This window comes from Pezoporus flaviventris, unplaced genomic scaffold (genome assembly GCF_033815535.1).
Source record: "Pezoporus flaviventris isolate CSIRO_AGI_PZ_B2104156 unplaced genomic scaffold, CSIRO_AGI_Pfla_v1 ptg000025l, whole genome shotgun sequence".
Lineage (NCBI taxonomy): Eukaryota > Metazoa > Chordata > Aves > Psittaciformes > Psittacidae > Pezoporus > Pezoporus flaviventris.
The window spans coordinates 13,633,129-13,652,949 of NW_026892573.1; the positions used below are offsets into that span (position 1 = coordinate 13,633,129).

Sequence of the window (19,821 nt, forward strand, 5' to 3'; positions counted from 1 at the left end):
CCTTCAACTGTTCTGCAGAAACACCTTCATCTTTTACGGAAAATATTAATCCATATGAAATCATAACTCATTAAAATAATATTGATTAGTGTCTAGAAAAGATGTGTAAATTGAACATTCTTAATTACTATCAGTAAACAAGAAGTTACTAACAATTCAATTCTTACTTGTTAACAAGTGGAATGCTAAGTGCCCAACCAGCAGCAAAATCTGGAAATTTAAAGACTGTAGGATTTTCAGCAAAGGCATAATGGTGAATTATTGTAGATTCTTCATCATATAGTGCTTTACCTAAAAACCACTCCTGTAAAGGAATATAGGAAACAATTTTGTTCATCTACAGCATCCTTTTAGTGAAGATGATGACTGCATTCATGCTGAATAAAGCAAACCTGAAAACAAAATCAAGGGAAGCATATTTTTCACAATAATCCAGACAAAAATTGTACTTGGTAAGAAATGAAACTAAAAGCATTCTCTGAATTCAAATACACACTGTATTTTCAAATTCCAGCATATGCCCTGGATTCCACCTGTTCAAAGAACACTGAACCCCAGAATCACAGAAGGGCTGAGGTTGGCAGAGACCTCTTGAGATCATCTGGTCCAATCTCCATGCTGAAGCAGGGTCGGCCAGAGCAGGTCGCCCAGGACTGTCCAGCCATGCTTTGAACACACTCCACAACCTCTCTAGGCAACTCGTTCCAGTGTTTGACTGCCCAAACTGACTACTGACTAGATGAGACACTCAAAAGCATTGCATTCAGGAACTTTATCCATTTTGAATTTCCATCTGTCTCGCCTCTTTTACACTCAGGAACCTAAAAGGCAAATGCAATTTAAATATCTTGATCTTCAAAACAGTTAGGTCCCAAGTATACATTTGTAAATTAAAAAATAAAGCAATATTATTATTATTAGTGTTTTAAATAACAGTAAGAATTTACTACTGTCTCTACGATATCTGAAATTATTAACAGACTTAAATACTACTTCTTTAACAATACTGCCATTTAGTTGTCTTAATCTTTCTGTTTAGAATGGATATAAAACAAGTATACCCCCATTATTTTTGCAGAACAGGGACTGCAATGAAGGGAAAAAAGAATATATATCTATATTTATATAATTTTAAATACATAAATATATATAAACTGCTTTTCAGGCCAGAAGTATAAACCACAAATCAGAATTCTAAATCACCTAATGATTACATTAAATCTTTAAAGTGTGAAGTTCTTTGCGTTAAGAGAGTAATTTAAGCTTTTTTCCTGACAATTTATCAGTTCCCATTAATTCAACACTAAAGAGATTCAAAGGCAGGGCAACTGTTATTTCACAAAAGACTCTCTTTCTCCATACTCCCTTGCCATATTTGACTTTCCCCCTCCTTTAAAGGGGCAGCTATTAACAACAATGAAAAATTCTTTCAAGGCACTAGCACAGTTCATACACTGTATACACCACTCTATACACTTCACATGAGAGAAATAAATAATTTGCACAAAATTCAAGGCAAAAGAGAAAATATTCAAGCAGAAGTACCTCAGAAATATCCAGCCCCCCCAAAAAACAGTCTAAGCCCAAGAGGATCATGTATCTCAGTACTCATCTTTCTAACTCCAAGCAGATACTGCTATATAGACTGTGCTAAATTTTACAGCTAAGGAGCAACAAGTGAGATTTGCCCAGGGTGCAGCAGTCAGCAAATAACAGAAGAGAGGTCTGCGTGCACCAGGAGACACCTAAAACCAAAACTAATGGGCTGAGCTTGGTGGGAGCATGCACACGTGGATGCCCAGAGGACATTCAGCCTGGCAAGACCATGGCTACCAGCCAGGACTCAGCCTGGCTGCCAGGTGGCACGTCTGTGGATTGAAAAAAGCCAACCTTACTTTCCTTTCTCTACATACCACAGAAAATTAAACCCATACATATACCCACCTCAGGCTTTTGTATAATATTATTTCTGGTAATACTAAGCCGCAAATCACAGTGAAGTCATTCTGGGTGACAGCAAATACTTTCCAAGCTTTTTTGGTCATAACATTGTTTATTTGCTACACTGAAATGTAGGACAAATCAATCTCTGCTTTACAAGATGGAATTGGTCAAATCTGGCTTTACAAGATTAAATTCATCATATGCAAAGGAACTTATAATTTAAGGAATAGTGCTAAGCAAATTGCATATATATAAAAATGTGTATTAAAAAATGTGATTTATTGCACTGGATCGCTGTTTCAAAAATGGAAAAGATAACCTACCTTCAATACGAACACTCCAAAGTCTTTAGAAAACTTTGAACTAATAGCTGAAGGAATGTGATGCAACAAAACTCAATACGGATCTCAGAGAGGGCAGAGGTGACTTCACCTAACTTCTCATCAAGCTGATTTTACAACTCTCTTTTGTATTTACTTACTCACACATACCAAGACAGTGCATTGAATTTATTTGTTCAAGACTTGTGTCTGATGCAGAGGGCAGGAGATATCATCTGTCAAATTCTCACTGCATCTTGCTACAACATCTCATGAATTCTTACAATTCTCAAAGTCTAACTGTTCTTTAGACAGATCTTGTATACCCATTAGGTATCAACAGCTACTAAGTCATTACTGACCATCAGCTTGGTTTACTCATTCTGGATATCTTTGTGGCTGTAGTCTATCACCCTGTTAGGGTGACAGGGAGTGGCACATACAATTTGGTTTAACCTTGCCGCTGTTCTCCATTATGAAAGCACAGGCTGAATCCATCTGCTGTTGAAACATAGAATCACAGTGGGGTTGAGGTTGGAAGGGACCTCTGGAGATCATCTGGTCTAACCTCCGCTGTTCAACCAGGGCCACCTATCCAGCAGGCTGCCCCAGACCATGTCCACAAGGCTTGTGAGTTATCTCCAAGGATAGAGACTGTAAAACCTCTTTGGGCAACCTGTGACAATGCTCGGTTGCCCCCATGGTAAAAAAAGTGTTCCCTTATGTTCAGATATAATTCACCACCTGAGTGCTTGCCTTGAGGTCTTTATGTAAATCAGGCATTCCTCACTGTTCTTCAGTTTTACTGCAGTCAATAATGTCCTTGGCTGTCAAAGCAGGTCATTCTCTAAATATTTCTCCACGGCCTCTTATCATGCTTTCACTCAAAATATTACATTCATAACGGTCTCAATAGTTCTGTTACTAATCTCTATATATCCAGATAGAAAAGCTGCAGATTCATCAACTATTCATATGCCCCACTGTAGACTTTTTATGGTGATCAATGAATACCACAATTCTACTATGCAGATTGATGACATTTTAAAATGAATAATGAATGTACCCATTCTGGTCTAACTCATCTTCACTTTTTTGACAGATGAACTACTACTTCATACAGGCTGTTATGGGAATCAGTTATGGGCTGTTACACTAAGATGACAATTAACTATGTATGCAGGTTGGAACATAATTTGTTATTGTAATAGAATTCATATGCAATGCAAAGAGAGATTACAACCTGCATAAAAGCAGCATCTAGAAAAAAAATTTCATGTTTCTATTCTGAAAACACTGAAGTAGGTGTTTCTGAAACAGAAATAGATATTTCAAAGGCCTGCATATATTCAGTCAGCCATTTTGAAGACAGTGGTAAACAATGTAGGATCTCTGAGTTATCATTACCATTTTAGAAAAGAGTTGTGAGAAAACACAAGGCCATGTGCCTGCAAAAGAAGTAAAAATGCTAAAGTGAGACCTGACATAGAGTTAAATACTCAGTCAGGGTAACAATAAAGAGGCAAGTCATATTCCACACAAGAGGTTTTAGCTGCTTTTATTCCAGGCAAAGAACTGATTTTTTTTTCTTAACACTGATAATTCTGCACATTAACACCTTTCAGTTGCATTGCCAAGTTTACTTTGTTCCTTGGTGTATTTGTCTTTTGTTCTGCGAGTCTTTAGGTGTTTTTTTTTTCCAGCAGGTAAAGACAACTGCCTTATTAACAAGACAGTTCAGAAACAGTCAGTTACTCAAATTAACATCAGTCATTCTGTCTGATAATAATGAGAACTTGATGACAGACAGGAAAACGTGGAGAGTGGACCACACAGCAGACTATATTCATCTTTTTACTGACACCATATGATTTTCAGGCTATCCACAGCAGGAATCTTTGCTCTATTTTAACAGTTCAACAGCTAGATATACTGCTCATACTGCTTTATGTTAGAATACCTTGCTCACTCTCAGACTCAGCAACAGAAATATATCCCCGTGTTGTAGGTTTTTTTTGGATATATCTTTTCCAATGTTTGGAGCTCTGAGCCATCCAGGTAGTCTTATAAAATCCTGGATCACAGAAACTGTTTAGTAACTAGAAATTCTAAAATTCTGTATTTATAATTTTCTGCTTCAAGCAATTCCACATTTCATCTAAAAATCAATTCAAACACATTCAAAAGGAAGTTAAATATCTAAATTTTTATTTCACCTTAGAGCTGTCAAATCTTCCAAGTGTTTCTAGCAGCTTTGCAACTTGTATTCTTGTATCTTCTTCACAGAAGAAAATCCATGAGGAGTTCCTACCATAGGTAACAGAGAAGCTAACAAAAGGAATTAACATTTTATTAATGTGCTAGCTTATGAAGAGGATGACAGATTCAACCCATATTCCCTAAATATAAGTACTTTGCAATCAATTATTCATTTACACAGAAACAGAAACTTTTACTACTACTTTAGAATTACTCCCCTACCTTCCTCAAAGTTAACTAATTTCAATATAGGATTCCTGAGTCCTTCAGAAAATTCTCATTTCTTGTTTCTCCACTCCTCTCAGCTTTAACCACTATTTAACAAAACAAAGCCTTATTAATTCATGATGCCCTGATGGAAAAAACAAACAAACCAATCTTCACTTGTCCAGTTTCCTTCACTTAGCTTTTACACTTATTTAATTAAACAAATCATCTGAGAAGAATAAGAAATTAGCACCTATGAACATCATAGATTTTTCCCCATCCAGCACTGTCTACTTTCATAACCGGAAAGAAAATAAACAGCAGAAATGTAAGTCAGCAAAAATAAGTAAAACAGGGTGATAGGATCCTTTATGTTTTAGGGAATGGTATATGCCTGAAAAAAAAAAAAAACAACAAAAAAACCAAACCTACTATCTGAGAAATACTTATGCTAGAACATGTGGTACCTTCCTCTGCAGGTCTCCTAATTACATACTAGAAGGACTAGGTGATTGCCAGGTGCTAAAATAGATCAGTCTTTTTTTTCATCTGGGACAAGTACTAGCAATAGTGCAGCCAGTGGGACTAGGGCAGCGATCATTCCCCTGTACTGGGCACTGGTGAGGCTGCACCTTGAATTCTGTGTTCAGTTCTGGGCCCCTCACTCACTACAAGAGAGACACTGAGGTGCTGGAGCAGGTCCAGAGAAGGGCAGTGAAGCTGCAAAAGAGTCTGGAGCACAGGTGTGATGAGGAGCAGCTGAGGGAACTGGGGGCATTTAGTCTAGAGAAGAGAAGGCTCAGGGGGAGATTTTATCACTCTCTATATCTACCTGAAAAGAGGCTGTAGTGAGGTGGGGGTCAGTCTCTTCTCGCATCTAACAAGTGAGAGGACAAGAAGAAATGGCCACAAGCTGCACCAGGGGAGGTTTATTGGATATTAGGAAAAACTGCTTCACCAAAAGAGTTATCAAGCACTGGAAAAGGCTGCCCAGGGAAGCGGTGGAACCACTGTCCCTGGATGTATTTAGAAGACATGTACATGTGGCCCTTAGTGACATGATTTAGTAGTGGACATGGCAGTGTTAGGTTAATGGTTGGACTCTATGATCTTAAAGGACTTTTCAAACCTAAACAATTCTATGATTCCAAGTCCTATTCCAGCCTGGTTTTGACTACGATAGAGTTAATTTTCTTTATAGTAGCTGATATACCATTTGAAATCATGCTCAGCAATAAGAGCTGGGGGAAGAAGGAAGGAGAGATGTTTGAAGAGATGGCATTTGTACTCAACACTGAAATCTGGGCAACTCTTTCCCATTCAGACAAGCAAACAAGCTATGATCAGCTGGGAATGAGAATTCCTAGCTGTTTGTTCTAAAACTTGCCAAACAAGTACAGAAAGAGCATCACATTTTTACATATGTACAGTATTCAGTGCCCTGTGAAGATGAAGGCTTCTCTTTCACACTTTTCTGCTCAGCTAGAGCTCAGGAGAGAAATATCTAGATTTACATAAAAGCAGGTGGGTGAAGGGCAAGGAAAAAGCACTAGAATGACCCTGACAAAAACGATTACTGCATCTTGCTAATACAGTTTACAAAAAGAATGATCTGTCCCTCTAGCTACTGTTGGACAAACAGAGCAATTTTCAAGGCTAAGTATTTAAGGCCTGCAGAGAGTCTTACATAGACCTTATATCACACAACTTTGGAGTTCAGATTGCAAGGAGTCATTGGAGGTACTCGCATAAAAAATAGTTTTAGGTTAGTAACTTTTAAAAATGGATTTCTTCTCTGCTTAATGAACATGGTTACTGAGAAGAAATGTAGTGGGCCTTCTGGAGACAGTAAGGGTACTGTATTGTAAGACATCCATCGACGTTTTATTATTACAAATTCTGAAATAGAGTGTTTCATCCAAGTTAACATGTGTCCAAGAAGTAAGACTTAAGAACTGTCTTAACTGTTCAGAGGTCTCCTTAAAAATGCTGACAACTACAGAACTGAGGAAAGCCACTCTCTGAAAGCAGTTTTCAGACAAGAATGCATCTTAATTCACAATTCTGAGCACCATCAGTTGCTGCAGAATGAGCTGATCTCCCTTCCTCCTCTTCTGTCCACTGAGAAAATAGTACAAGTCTCACAACATCAACATACTTCTAAACTACTGCATGTCTTCATTCTGCCAAAAGTGATAAGAAAAACAGTAGACACAAAGAACTTCATATTCCAGAATTCTCAAGGTGGAAATCTCTACTTAAGATTCCTCTTCTGATTCCTAAATCTATTTCTTCTGCTTTATCACACAAATGAGCATTTCTATTTTTGCTTCTGAATTTTGCTAGCTTGTAAGAACTGTAACTGTAAATCCTGTCACTAAGACATAAATAATTCAGAAGACAAACTACTAGGTCATTGAGACAGGAGTTTAGAAGGAAAACCAAAGATGATTGATAGTTGGAACATAATCTTTTCAGTTTTTCAATTTACATGAATTCTCCTTTTCCTTCTTTTCACAGTTTACATATTTCTCGAAGATACTATACAAGCACTACTTTAATGTTTCTAAACACACAAAAAGCAACAAAAAGTAGATGGAAAAGCATCCTACCCTGCAACCACTCTGATGCAAAAACCTCAAACAAAACCAGAAACACCTTCTGAGTAACTCTAAATTAAACCTCAAGAGGCTCTAAAGCCTCTGGCATCAATTTCAAATGCAAGTTTTAGGCAAAGGATAGCCTTCGGCACCGTGGAGCTTAAGAACTTTCTGAAACAAGAATCATTGTTTCCTGACAGTTTACTACACACTACCATATAAATGGAGCACGTTTTCCTTGGAGTCACCTGCATAAACTAAGAAGAAAAGATATTTGAGACTATCTGCCTTCTCTGCCTATACTAAGATGAAAACAGGCCCTATAAGTTTCTTTTTAGATCTCGAAACCTACACCTTTTCACTACAGAGGCAATACTACCTCTTAAAAATACTGCAAGCAGTAAAAGATAGAATCCCCAAATAGGTATTATTATCTATTTTTAAAAGAAAAAATATTTATTCACTTCATTCAGCCACATATTCTGAAAGGTCAAAAGTTTTGAAATACCTCACACCACGTTCTGTGAGAACTGGGGACCACACAGGAAAATAAATATTTTTAAAATGGTATTTCTTTTGACTAGTTTACTTCCCTAATTACTTAAAAAAACACACTGATTTGAACGTAGTTGTTCAGTTACATTATATTATTTTTGTTTTTTCATTTAAAATAGCTTCCTATGATGTAATGAAATTTAACAGAAAATTGCTTTGGAAAACCAAAACAGGGGTAAGCAAATGAAGATTTCAATTCTCATTCAAAAACTCTGCTTATGAAAAAAAGAGGTCTGAGTAATTAACATTTATTTTCTTGGTTGCAAAAACCTTCTGATAATAACTGGCATTTGCTAGACTTACTCTCTCATTAAAGGTAATATTGTCCATGCACCTTCATGCCCGTTCATCTGATGAATAAGCAGAACTGTAGGTAATTCCTTTAAGAAAAATAAAAATATTCCCATTAAACTTGAATTGTATGTACTCTTTTTTCCCTAAACACCAACTAATCTAAAAAATTTATTCTGGAATGATTACTTAGTTCTTCATTGTTTTTTTACCAGCAAGCAGCCCTGCAGAAGAGGTGACTTTGGATGAGATGAAACAATGGTGGCCTGCAGTTTAGGGAAAGTGCTTCTTCCAATTCATGATTCCTTAATTCTGTATTAGATATAAAGCTAACACACTTCAAGTTAAATGTTTTGTATAGGTCCCTGTAAACAATTAAGCAATACAGCACACTCATTTCTTCTCCATATCATAAAATCCCATACTGTAAAGAAAAACTTACAAATAATGTAGGGTATTCTACAGAAGCTTCCATTGGACAATCACATTACACAGAGCTTGTGTGAGAGTTCCAATACTCTTTACTTTGCTGAACTCAGCTTTGACCTGTCACAGTAACATCATGACAAAACCCCATGGGTTCACGCAAAAATCAAAATGAGGAGTTAGCATTTTTTCTTCCTGAAAAATCAAAGAGGCTTCCTACAGAGTAAAAAGCTTTTCATACACTTCTTTGCTCTTTTCTGATTTTAAATCTCCCTGATGTGGCAGATCCTGATGTCTAGCAGCAAGCTATCATTCTGGGGTAGTTAAGAAAACACCCTTTTAACATGGCTCGCTAATAAACCAAATTTTTAATTTATAAATTTATAATTTATAATACATGTTAAAAGTGGGATAGACTAAAGAAAACCTTTCTACGGCTCTAAAGAATAACTGTCTCTGAGAAGTGCATTAACCCAATCAAAAAATAACAATTTACTGGTTTCAAAATTACTTCTGCTTTGTGAATGATCCACACTGAAAAGAAACAATTCCAAAACTCTAACTTGGAACAGGATATTCACCTGCATCTAAAATTTTAGCAATTCTGCTTTATGGTTCTAGTTCAAGCAATCTATCAAGTATGTTTCTGGTTAGTTTCAATTTACTGTAAAAGCAAAGGCATCCAGAGGATTTTAGTGAAAGTGGCAAATCTTAAGTAACAGTATGCTCAACATCTGGTATTTCAATAAAATGTACCCACTTCATGGTAAAACCATAAAAATACATTTGTTTACAAGACTGCAGATAGGAAGACAAAAGCATAAACTTCTGTCTTTACAAGAACATTTGTTTTTACAAGCATACAAACACTGCAGTTATGCAGTATTTGTATGTGGCCATGTATTTCATGTACAATAGGAGCCTGACAGAGATAACAATAGTTAACCATAATACATTAAATATCTGTATCACAATAAAGGCTGAAGTTGTATTAGATACCAGTAACATTAGCGCACGCAAAAAGGTATGAAGTAAATTACATAATCTAAGTAGCTGTACCATACACCCAGGTATCTCCTCTTCAACAAAAAATATCCAAGTCTTTCCTTTGTGCGTATCAAAGGAGTGATGATAAAGAAAAAGCGCTCTTTCTTGAGCTAATCTGATACTTGCAAAGTATCTTTCTTTTTGAAATTCTCATATGCCTGCTTCCTTTCTCTACCCAACCTCCTCTAAAACACGAAAAAACTACATCCTGCACATTCCCTTTCCTTCCACACATCTCTAACAAATGCATCAATTCTGATTTAATAAAGGACATGCTTAACAAACACTGTACAACTAAAATAGCCTCTTCAAAAATATAAGAGGATCTCTGTGGCTTTTTCTTTCTCATTTTATGCATTTTCACTCTGAACCTAGTGGAACTGATCTGACCTATTTGTTTTATTTATTCTACCTTCAGTACTAGGGCAGAAGAAAGGCAAAAAGCACCTGAAAAAAAGCTTTGGGGAATGAAAGGGCATGTGCAGTATAGCTTATTCAGGGGTTGCTAGATAGTCAACTTTGTGATAAATAACTTTTACATTGCATCTGTGTATCTCATAAACTCTCCTAAAAATGCATTCAACCTGTGTATACAGTACAGGGTATATTTTATCTTGAAATTGTTTCCACAGTTACAGAGCCCATATGCTTTTGCACGTATTAACTTTACACATGACACAAGTCAAATTTAATCTAACTAAAATAATTTCAACACTTTTTAAGACCATTTTAGAAAAAAACAAATTTTCCTAATGTACTATATGCAGTTTCAAAGGGTTGAGGGAACGGCCATAGCAGTACTCAGCTTTCTTAAATCAAGAGCAAGATGCTGTGTGCAAGCCTGTTCTCAAATAATCTTACATTAAAGAAAAGATAGAAGCATTTATCCAATCACATGGAGGGAATAACTGCAGCTTAAGAAAGTGATTTGAAGTGTTCTTGACTATAACTTCAGAGGCAAAAGAACTGTCGGAGTTTTCATGAACAGGAAGTAATTTTATTCCTTTTTCCTATGGTGCATTATATTCAAACCCTCAGAACACAAGTTCGCTGACAGAAAATATACTTGAAAGCACAACCAATGTCCTGTCTCCTGCATGCTTGCATGCTAGATCCAACCACTCATGGCCTGGTAAGAGTTACAGTATTTGTATCAGAAGTGACGTTTTAGGCAGTTAGCTGGAATATTAATCCTTACACAATAACTTATTTTATCATCAAAAAGAAAGCCTTCTACTACTATGTATTTCTGTCTCCAAAACCTGTAATTGTTATATTTTGTAACAAGACAAAAAGATGTGGAAAAATATGGAAAAGCTTTGAGTGCTTATTACAATAAATGCTACCAGAGATACATATAATGAGACAGTAGTCTAGAATGACAACAATATACTGCAGTAGTGCCATTTGTTTGCTTGTCACTTGCGTGGATAAAAAGCAGTGAGGAATACTGTCCTCACAGCTCGGTTTATAAGAATTCTTAAAAAAAAGCAATCATACAAAAGACAAGACACATGGTATACAATACACAGCTATTATTCTTGAAAGTAGGCACTGGCGGTGAGCCATAATAATTATGTTGCAAACCGATTTGAATAAGATTCTTTATTTAGAATGTGTTTAAGATAGGATTCTAGTACTGTGGCTGGTAACATCAGTGTGTAAAGTAAGTTTTTACTTAAAAGCAAAATCTTTCTCAATGAAAACTTAACACAACAAATTCACAGCTTTAAACTAGAAGAGGGCAAATTTAGATTAGATATAAGGAAGAAGTTCTTTACTATGAGGGTGGTGAGGCACTGGAACAGGTTGGATGGTTTCCAAATTCTGTGTATCATATACTCACACAGACAATGGTTTACCTGTCCTTTGCTCTTCTCTTTCTTTAGTCTATGGAAACAATATAAGCTCATTATCCTTCAATTTATTGCAATTATCCACAAAAATTCTTAGCCTCATAGAAAGTTTTAAGTATTTCCATCTTTTAGTAGATTTTCATATTAACAGACAAATAAATCACGAGTGTCTTTCACTGATACCAAGTTTGAAGCAGTCACCTCCCTAGCTAACTTAATCTGACAGATGGGGCAGCAGGTCCCTTTCCCCCAACAGTCTCTTACCAAGTAAATTTAAAGTAAGTTTTCTAACTAAGGGAGAAGAGAAGGAAGAAGGAGAGAAAAGGAGAAGAAAAAACTTCCACAAGTAAGAAATTCAGTAGTGTCCTGGGTTCAGCAGTAGCAGTCATTTTTCTCCTTCTTGGTAGGTGGTGCAGTGCTGTGTTTTGACTTTTGGCCTGGGAACAGAGCTGATAAGAATGATGTTTTAGTTTGGCCAAGGACTTTGCGAGCCTCATGCTCTGCCAGGGAGGAGGGGAAGCCGGGAGGAAGCAGAGAGAGGACACCTGACTCTAACTGACCAAAGAGGTATTCCATACCACAGCACGTCATGCCCAGGATGTAACTGGGAGCTACCCAGAAGGGCTGGGAGACTGCAGGGTTGGAGGAGGTTATTGGTTGGTGCTTGGTCAGGCTGGGGGGAGCAAGTTATCGGTCGTCTGGTGGTGAGGTGTTGTATTCTCTTCCCTTATTTCCTTTATCATTATTATCATTGGTGGTAGCAGTAGTGATTTGTGTTATACCTTAGTTACTAAACTCTTCTTATCTCAACCCGGGGGGGATTTGCATTTTTTTCGATACTCCATCCCTCTGGGAGTGGGGGGAGGGCAAGAAGGGGGGGAGTGAGTGGTTTAGACCCAGCTGTCTGGCTGGGTTTAAACCACGACAAGTAGATGTATTTCAAATACTAGCATAAATGATCAGGAGAATTTACAAGAACATATTAAAATGTCAACAGGTACTGATTTTAAGGGTTTAAAACTGATGATTTAGAAATTCTAGTCTCACATACACATGACAGCAGTGAATATGGCACTCTATTCAAAGATGACTGAGCAATTTTAGCATAACACACAGCAGCCACAATGGAAGAGGAAACTTCAGATCAATTTCTTATACTATTCTAATAAGAATATACCTTAGTGAAATGGTTTTATTCTGATCCTACTATGTATGCAGAGATTGCTGCAGAAGAGGCTGAGAGGAGCACCTCTGCCTAAAGCACTTTAAACTTCCCAATATCATGTATATATTTTGCCCTGACATGAGAAGCCATATCTGTGAGGTGACAGGTCCCATTATCTCCATTAAAAAATCAATGCAATTACCACATTTGACTAGGAGAAAGCAGCTATATAACAGCAATGTATGATGTGTAAGATAGGGCCAAGAGGAGCCTATTCATCACTGCTAAAGCATTTAAAAGATCTCATTAGTGCTGAAATAGCCAACTTTTACACATTCCTTCAAATCTACTGAGTATCTATTACAGGAAGATGATCTTATTCACCTTCTAGCATTACACCATAGGTAACTCACAGGTTCAACAGTTAATGGGCTAGACATCAATTTTGCTAATAATAAAGCCTAGTAATTGTCAAAAGGATTCTGGTACCTTTTCAGAATGAGAAGTAAGAGCATATCAGAAAGAGATCAAACAAGTCAGAAAGCCAAGAAAATGGCTGAAGGAAAGCAAAGATAAGAAGTCTGTAAAACCTGTGAAGTCCTGCAAGATAACCTTAAAGAGATCCAAGACTATCACCCTGAAATACATGCTCAAAACTAAATACTAATTTTGTACATTTTTCCTGAAATGCTTTCAGAAGGTTTGATTTTTAGAACTTAAAGATACACCACCCTTCAACAGATCAGAGTTCAGAAGCATTTCAGAAGTGGAGCACCCAAACACTGAAGCCCCAAAAGTGAGCAGCTGCATTTTCAAATGCAAATCTCAGAAGAAATTAAGCATTATGAAGACAAACTATGAACTCAACAAGAAAGAAAATTACCAAGAACATGCTGATATCAGGCAATGTATCAGGAGAATAAGTAATGCATCAGAAAACAAATGCAGATGTTAATATAGATAAGGGAAATGTGAACTTCATACACTGGCCACTTAAATTAACAGCTATAGGACACTCCTAACATATGTCACCCATCAGCCAAACTGGAAACTGGGAGATTGATAACGAAACAATATTAAGAAAAAGTAATGAATATGTTATCTGAAGCAAATATTTACTCAACATAATACAGTGGTTTTCTATGTACAGTTCATACTTTTGACTCTGTTTCTTTTAAACTAGTATTAATAGTCACTACAGTAACAGTCCTTGAACTCACAAAAGAGCAATATACCCTTTATATGCAGGGATAGTTTAAATTTGTGGAGATGACACAAAATACAGAATTTTATTCAAAACAAAGTAAGCCTAATAGTAACAATACTGCAAATTATAATTACAACACTTCCATAAAACAGAGGTCACACTTCACATCATCTATTTTTCATATGGAAGTATGTGATGCTCATTTAACTTTCCAGTACTCCATGTACTCAGTCTTAACATCTTATTATTACATTCTTGGTTTGTTGGTTGGTTTTGGGTTTAGTTTTGAACTCCATAATGGATAGCACTAATTTGCTATAAACATCTATTGTTTGGTCCTGTAACAACAAGCAAGTGAACCTGATGATTCAGTTGATCCAGTCCTTAGTTTCTATACAACAGTTGTCCTTTAAAACATACAGATTTAACTTCCTTTGTCTGAAAGTAATAATTCCATATGTATTCCATATGAATTTCTAATGTTGATGTGCAGGATTTCAGAGATCTTGTGTCTCTTCTCCACAACCAGTACTACTGGGTCATACCCCACAGTGGCCAGCAGTGGAACTGCGTGTTGACATAAACAAGACATACCAAGTACACGCTGGCTACGCTCATTTTTTTCCTGTACATTGATGACTTTTCCCTGGTCAGGTATGAGATTTTTGGTATGCTGTACCTCCAGCACTGCTTCTCTGAGATGCTTTGAATATTGTTCAACAGGTACTTTTTGATATTGGAAAAGCATCACTATTTCAGCATTCAGGTTTTTTAAAAGCCAAGTTCAGTTTGCTCAAGGCAGAAGTACTCACAGGTACAACTCTTCAATTACAAAAAAGATTTTACCCCTCTCCCATAAAACATGCCTGTACTCCTGCCTCACTGGAACTATTTATACTTCCACTTACTGATCTTTTCCTAATTCATATTCTGCAACACCAATTAGGGCGCTCAACTAAAATCTTTGGTTTTAACAACTGAAGTCATAATCCTCTCTGTGAACGTTGTATCTGAACACTTGTCTCAATCCCAAAGATGACTCTGAAATTCAGAGCAGAACTCCACAGAACAAAGGCTGTTCACATGACTGATTTCATTAAAGGATTAAAAATTGCATTTAGGATGGATTTAATTACAAAAGGTTTTACAAGCTTGGATAAATGCAGCCTAAAACATCCAGGAATCTGATTTAGGCATTCCAAGACCAAGATATATAAGGCAATCTAAATCAGACCACATACTTTGCAACAAAGAATCTGGAATTGAAAAATGGGTCCAATAACCTCACAGCAAGCTATTTCATATCAAGGGATGTATGCCCCTCTTGCTTTTTTCTTATTACTAAAGACAAAGAAAATAAAACATTGCTTACATACATGTAACTTTCAATTATGACTTCCAATCTAAGCCTCTTTATAATCTCTCTCTAGAATAAAGCTTCACAAATAAAATATATTAATGCTAAGTCAAAATCAGAATTGCGTAACTCCAAGCAGCTAGCAGGCTAGCATGGCCCACCCAGCAGGTAAGAGGCAGAGTGTGCAGTCTCCAGTGGGGATGGCAGAGGAACAAGTAGTCAGGGAAGGTACCGAACCAGGGAGGGAGCCAGTACAGATGTAAGCAAGTAAGGTGTGAAAAACTGTTGCTGTAGGATGTAGGGAATCCTGTGTTAGGATTTCAATGCCATAAAATCATAGAATAGTTAGGGTTGGAAAGGACCTTAAGATCATCCAGTTCCAACCCCCCTGCCACACTAAACCATCCCACTCAAGGCTCTGTCCAACCTGGCCTTGAACACCACCAGGGATGGAGCATTCACAGCTTCCCTGGGCAACCCATTCCAGTGCCTCATCACCCTCACAGTAAAGAATTTCTTCCTTATATCCAATCTAAACTTCTCTTGTTTAAGTTTGAACCCGTTGCCCCTTGTCCTGTCACTACAGTCCCTAATGAAGAGTCCATCCCCAGCATCCCTGTAGCCCCTCTTCAGATACTGGAAGGCTGCTATGAGGTCTCCACGCAGCCTTCTCTTCTCCAGGCTGAACAGCCCCAACTTTCTCAGCCTGTCTTCATATGGGAGGTGCTTCAGTCCCCTGATCATGTCCACACACATGCTCTTCCATTGCCACAGTGCTACAGCTGTCCAGTGAAATTCTGACAAAACCTACATTGCAGCATCTTCATAGAATCACAGAATCCTAAAATGGTTTGGGCTGGAAGGGAACTTAAAGCTCATCCAGTTCCAAACCCCTCCCATGGGCACGGACACCTTCCACTAGAGCAGGTTGCTCCAAGCCCCATCCAACCTGGCCTTGAACACTGCCAGAGATGTGGCAGCCACAAATTCCCTGTGAAACCTCTTCCAGTGTCCCACCACCCTTATAGGGAAGAATTATTCCCTCATGTTTAACCCTAATCTTCCCTCTGACAGTTTGAAGCCATTTAAGTTTCAACAGGTCTAACAAAATGAAGTACTCGCCTAAAATTATTTCATTGCTTAAATTATTATGTTTTTCATTTCATAAAGAAAGCACCTTTCTTTTAAACACACTACAGTCATATCAGAAAATTGTATTCATCAAACGCCATCAAAACAAAAAAAGCTGTTATACAAAAAGGTCAACAGTTCAAATTAAAATTATTTAGTGATAAATCAGCATACAGTCAGTAAATACCCACTGAAACAGTTTTCTTACAAGCACACAGAAGACAGTTAACAAAAGGAATTAAAAAAAGGCACAACAGAAAGCAATATTTTCAGTAAAATGCAGTAAAAGCATGCATAACAAGGTGCAAACTGTATTATCTAAACATACCTTTCCAAGATCTGCAGCCTGTTTTAAAATATCTCTTTTCAGATCTTCTGCTCTCTTGGAATGAAAAGAATTACTTTGACTCTGGATGATAAATACAATTTCTTTTAATTCTGCAAACCAGAAAATAAGAAGATTTAAAGACAGAAGAGGTTATTTTTAGTTTTTCCCCAAAGCTAGCGAGAACCCAGATATAGAGGGGGGTATCCATTACATAGCAACTCTTCTTAAGTTACACAAACATTTAATGAAATAGTAAAAAGGCATAACTGAACACAGAAACAAATCCAAAATGGTCCTTTTAACGATTAACATATAAAACACATGACATGAATAGAAGATCTGCAGCAGATCTTATGCCCCCAGTTAATAGCCATATTCATGAAGTTGCTTTTCTTCCAAATCACCAGTACTCCTATTATTAGAGTTAAAAGCTGTTGATCATAGACCAGCAAGGTCTACGATTGGTAGAGCAATCCCTCAGCACGCAAGACATAAACATGAAACAGAAAAAAAGCTTCCTCGATAAACAGCTTAAAACCCTACCCAGAAACAAATATCAGATGGAGAGACACACACATAAGAATGAGGCAATACTCTTATCTGATAGGACAGCACCAACATCTCACGTGTGTTTACAGTGTTTAAAGGCACCATAGTTAAGAACTTTCAATGGGACATGAGATGGTAAGAAATTTAAAAGAAAATAATGAAGTAGGTTTGCAAACATTTATGGATAGAGAAAGTGCTTTTTAAAAAATACAAGTAGGTGATGAAGCCAATAGCAACATTTTCTTGATCATAGTAGACCAAATAATCCTTCAGCAATCTGAAAACTAAGAAAAACAGGCAGATTATGACCCCATTCAGAAGCAGAACACAGCAGAGGACAACAGAGGATGAAAAGGTGAAAGGAAGAGGAGAGGACAAATGCCCTTCCAAAAATTCTTGACAAGTTTGACCTCTCCTGTAGAACCCACGCAAGACCATAAGTAAGCACCAATCAAGGCACAAGATAAGAACTGCATGATATTGCAGTTTCTGTTTGTTTGGCCAGAAAAGGCTGAATTTTACAGATACCATGCAGAAAGTGTGCAGACAAGAAAACTCAGGCTATAATTGAAGAGGTCCAAGTCAATGACCAACCAATTACTGCATAAGGAACAAAAAAAGTTAGCAATGCTGTTGTCCACTGTTCAAGGAGATAAGTAGAGAACAGGAGGATGGAGAACTGCATTTAAGTCTGTCACTCGACGTGACAGACATATCAGGCATAAGGAATAACAGATTCTCGTTAATTCAGCAAGGAGACAGCACAGAAAAGGCTGCTCAGCTACTGCCTATAGATGACATCACTCCAAGACAAGTCAGTACCAAAAGGAAAGAAAGTCACATGGAATCTGCTCAGAATGTCAAAAAGACATGGAGAATGAACGAAGCGCATACCAAAAAAAAAAATAAATATACAGGTAACAAAAAAGATGCAGGAGTCAAACTTCAGAAGAGCAATACTTCTAGACCACCATCTTTAGCAATATTATGAAACATGAAAAGAAAAATAAAGATACAAAACCTCTAGGAGAGCTTCCTAAGAACATCTTCTGGTATTTCATTGAAATCAAACTGTCAGTAAGGTACAGGAGATGTCAAATTGAAGACAGCCCATCATGAGAGCTCAGTAGAGCTAGAGTCATGGCTGACTGAAAGCTGCCAGATTTTCCTACATGCAATGTCTGTGAAGACAAACATCCCAAAGGCAGAGGACCTTAGAGGAAGCACATGAAGCTTCTCATCAGGCAGTAGATTATTTAAACACTTTAAATCTGCAGTTTCAGTACAGTATAGATTCAAGTTTTACATCATGCAATATTTAAAGAGTATATTCCTGCATCATAGATCAAATCAACCTAAAAGATCCTGGTGTCACATCAAGATTTTAACCTCTATATTAAGAATGCAAATTTGGCAAGTGCAGCAGAATGAGTGAAGAACAGTAGAACAAAGATGGAAAACAAATGTCCAAAGAAGGAAAAAGAGTAAAACTCTCAAGAAAAGAGTCTCAAGGAAAAAAAGTAAAACTGAACACATGAAGTAGGATCACAAGAAAAACAGTGCAACAAACAGAGCTTTAACCACAAGTATCCTTGCCAAGATTATGAAAATATTACCATGTCCAAAACCTGAGGATTTATTACATTTCTTTGTTCCTCTGAACAGTTACTTGCTAATTTAGACTGATGACAGCTCGAAGCTGCAGATAAAATGTTTTTTCTATTTTTCACCTGAAAGTCTTTTTCCCTTGCTTAGTCACCAAGACAAACTCCGAACATGTCAAATTCTGTGAGATTTCTGGTGATAAAGTTGCAAAGATGGCATAAGCACTGACATAGCTATCAGCTTTGATTTCACATTTTTCCTACGCAGCATTCCTTCATTCTCTGACCCACCAAACAAACTGCTTAAAAACACCCATGCACAATATAAACTTCTGAATAGCAGGCTATTTGCTAGATCTCCTGTGTGAAAACTAAAATTAAGGCAAAAATTAATACTACACTTCATTGATGTGAGAGTCAAAGGGCTAAATCTAAACACAGAACACTGCAAATCTCCCCACAGATAAAAAGAAAAAGCTACATTGCTCTATATAATTACTGGTTTAGTATCAGTACATTTAACAGAATGCAAGCATCTGAATTACACTCAGTTTCATTTATGGTACATTAACAACAGCTGTGATATTCCACAGTAGAATACTTTCTAGAAGTAATCTAACACTTACTTTGGTGTTACTGTTTTAATCCAATGGAAATAGTTTCCTCTGCTATAGGCACTTTAAAATAGTTCAGAAAAAGAAATATTTACTGTATTAAGATGTCAACAGAAAATAGGCATAATTTTAAACACCTAAATTATTCTCAAGTTGAGAAGTAGTCAATTCAGCAAGACAAAGAATGGAGTCTTTTGGAAGATTAATATCTAAAAGAACTACTGATACGCAGATACTTTATTTCCCTTCTTGTCTTCTTTTCTATTTTGCTTCCCTAAGACACTTATACATCTGGAAAGTCTTCAAAAATCTCAAATCGGAAAATACTTCAAGTTCACATGAAAAAAAAAAAAAAAATATA

At 36.9% G+C, this 19,821-nt stretch overlaps 1 protein-coding gene across 3 annotated transcripts in view; it reads right to left on the bottom strand.

The window, feature by feature from the left end:
• B3GLCT (beta 3-glucosyltransferase) overlaps positions 1–19,821 on the bottom strand; it is a 53,036-nt gene that overhangs the window by 18,913 nt on the left and 14,302 nt on the right. For 2 of the 3 annotated variants that reach the window (XM_061457552.1, XM_061457551.1), the window contains exons 4-7: positions 16,694–16,803; positions 8,189–8,265; positions 4,481–4,592; positions 168–304 (exon numbers count right to left, since the gene is read on the bottom strand). In XM_061457552.1, the coding sequence (XP_061313536.1) occupies positions 168–304; positions 4,481–4,592; positions 8,189–8,265; positions 16,694–16,803 (436 nt within the window). The remainder of the gene's footprint in view (positions 1–167; positions 305–4,480; positions 4,593–8,188; positions 8,266–16,693; positions 16,804–19,821) is intronic. The other variant, XM_061457554.1, reaches the window with a different exon arrangement.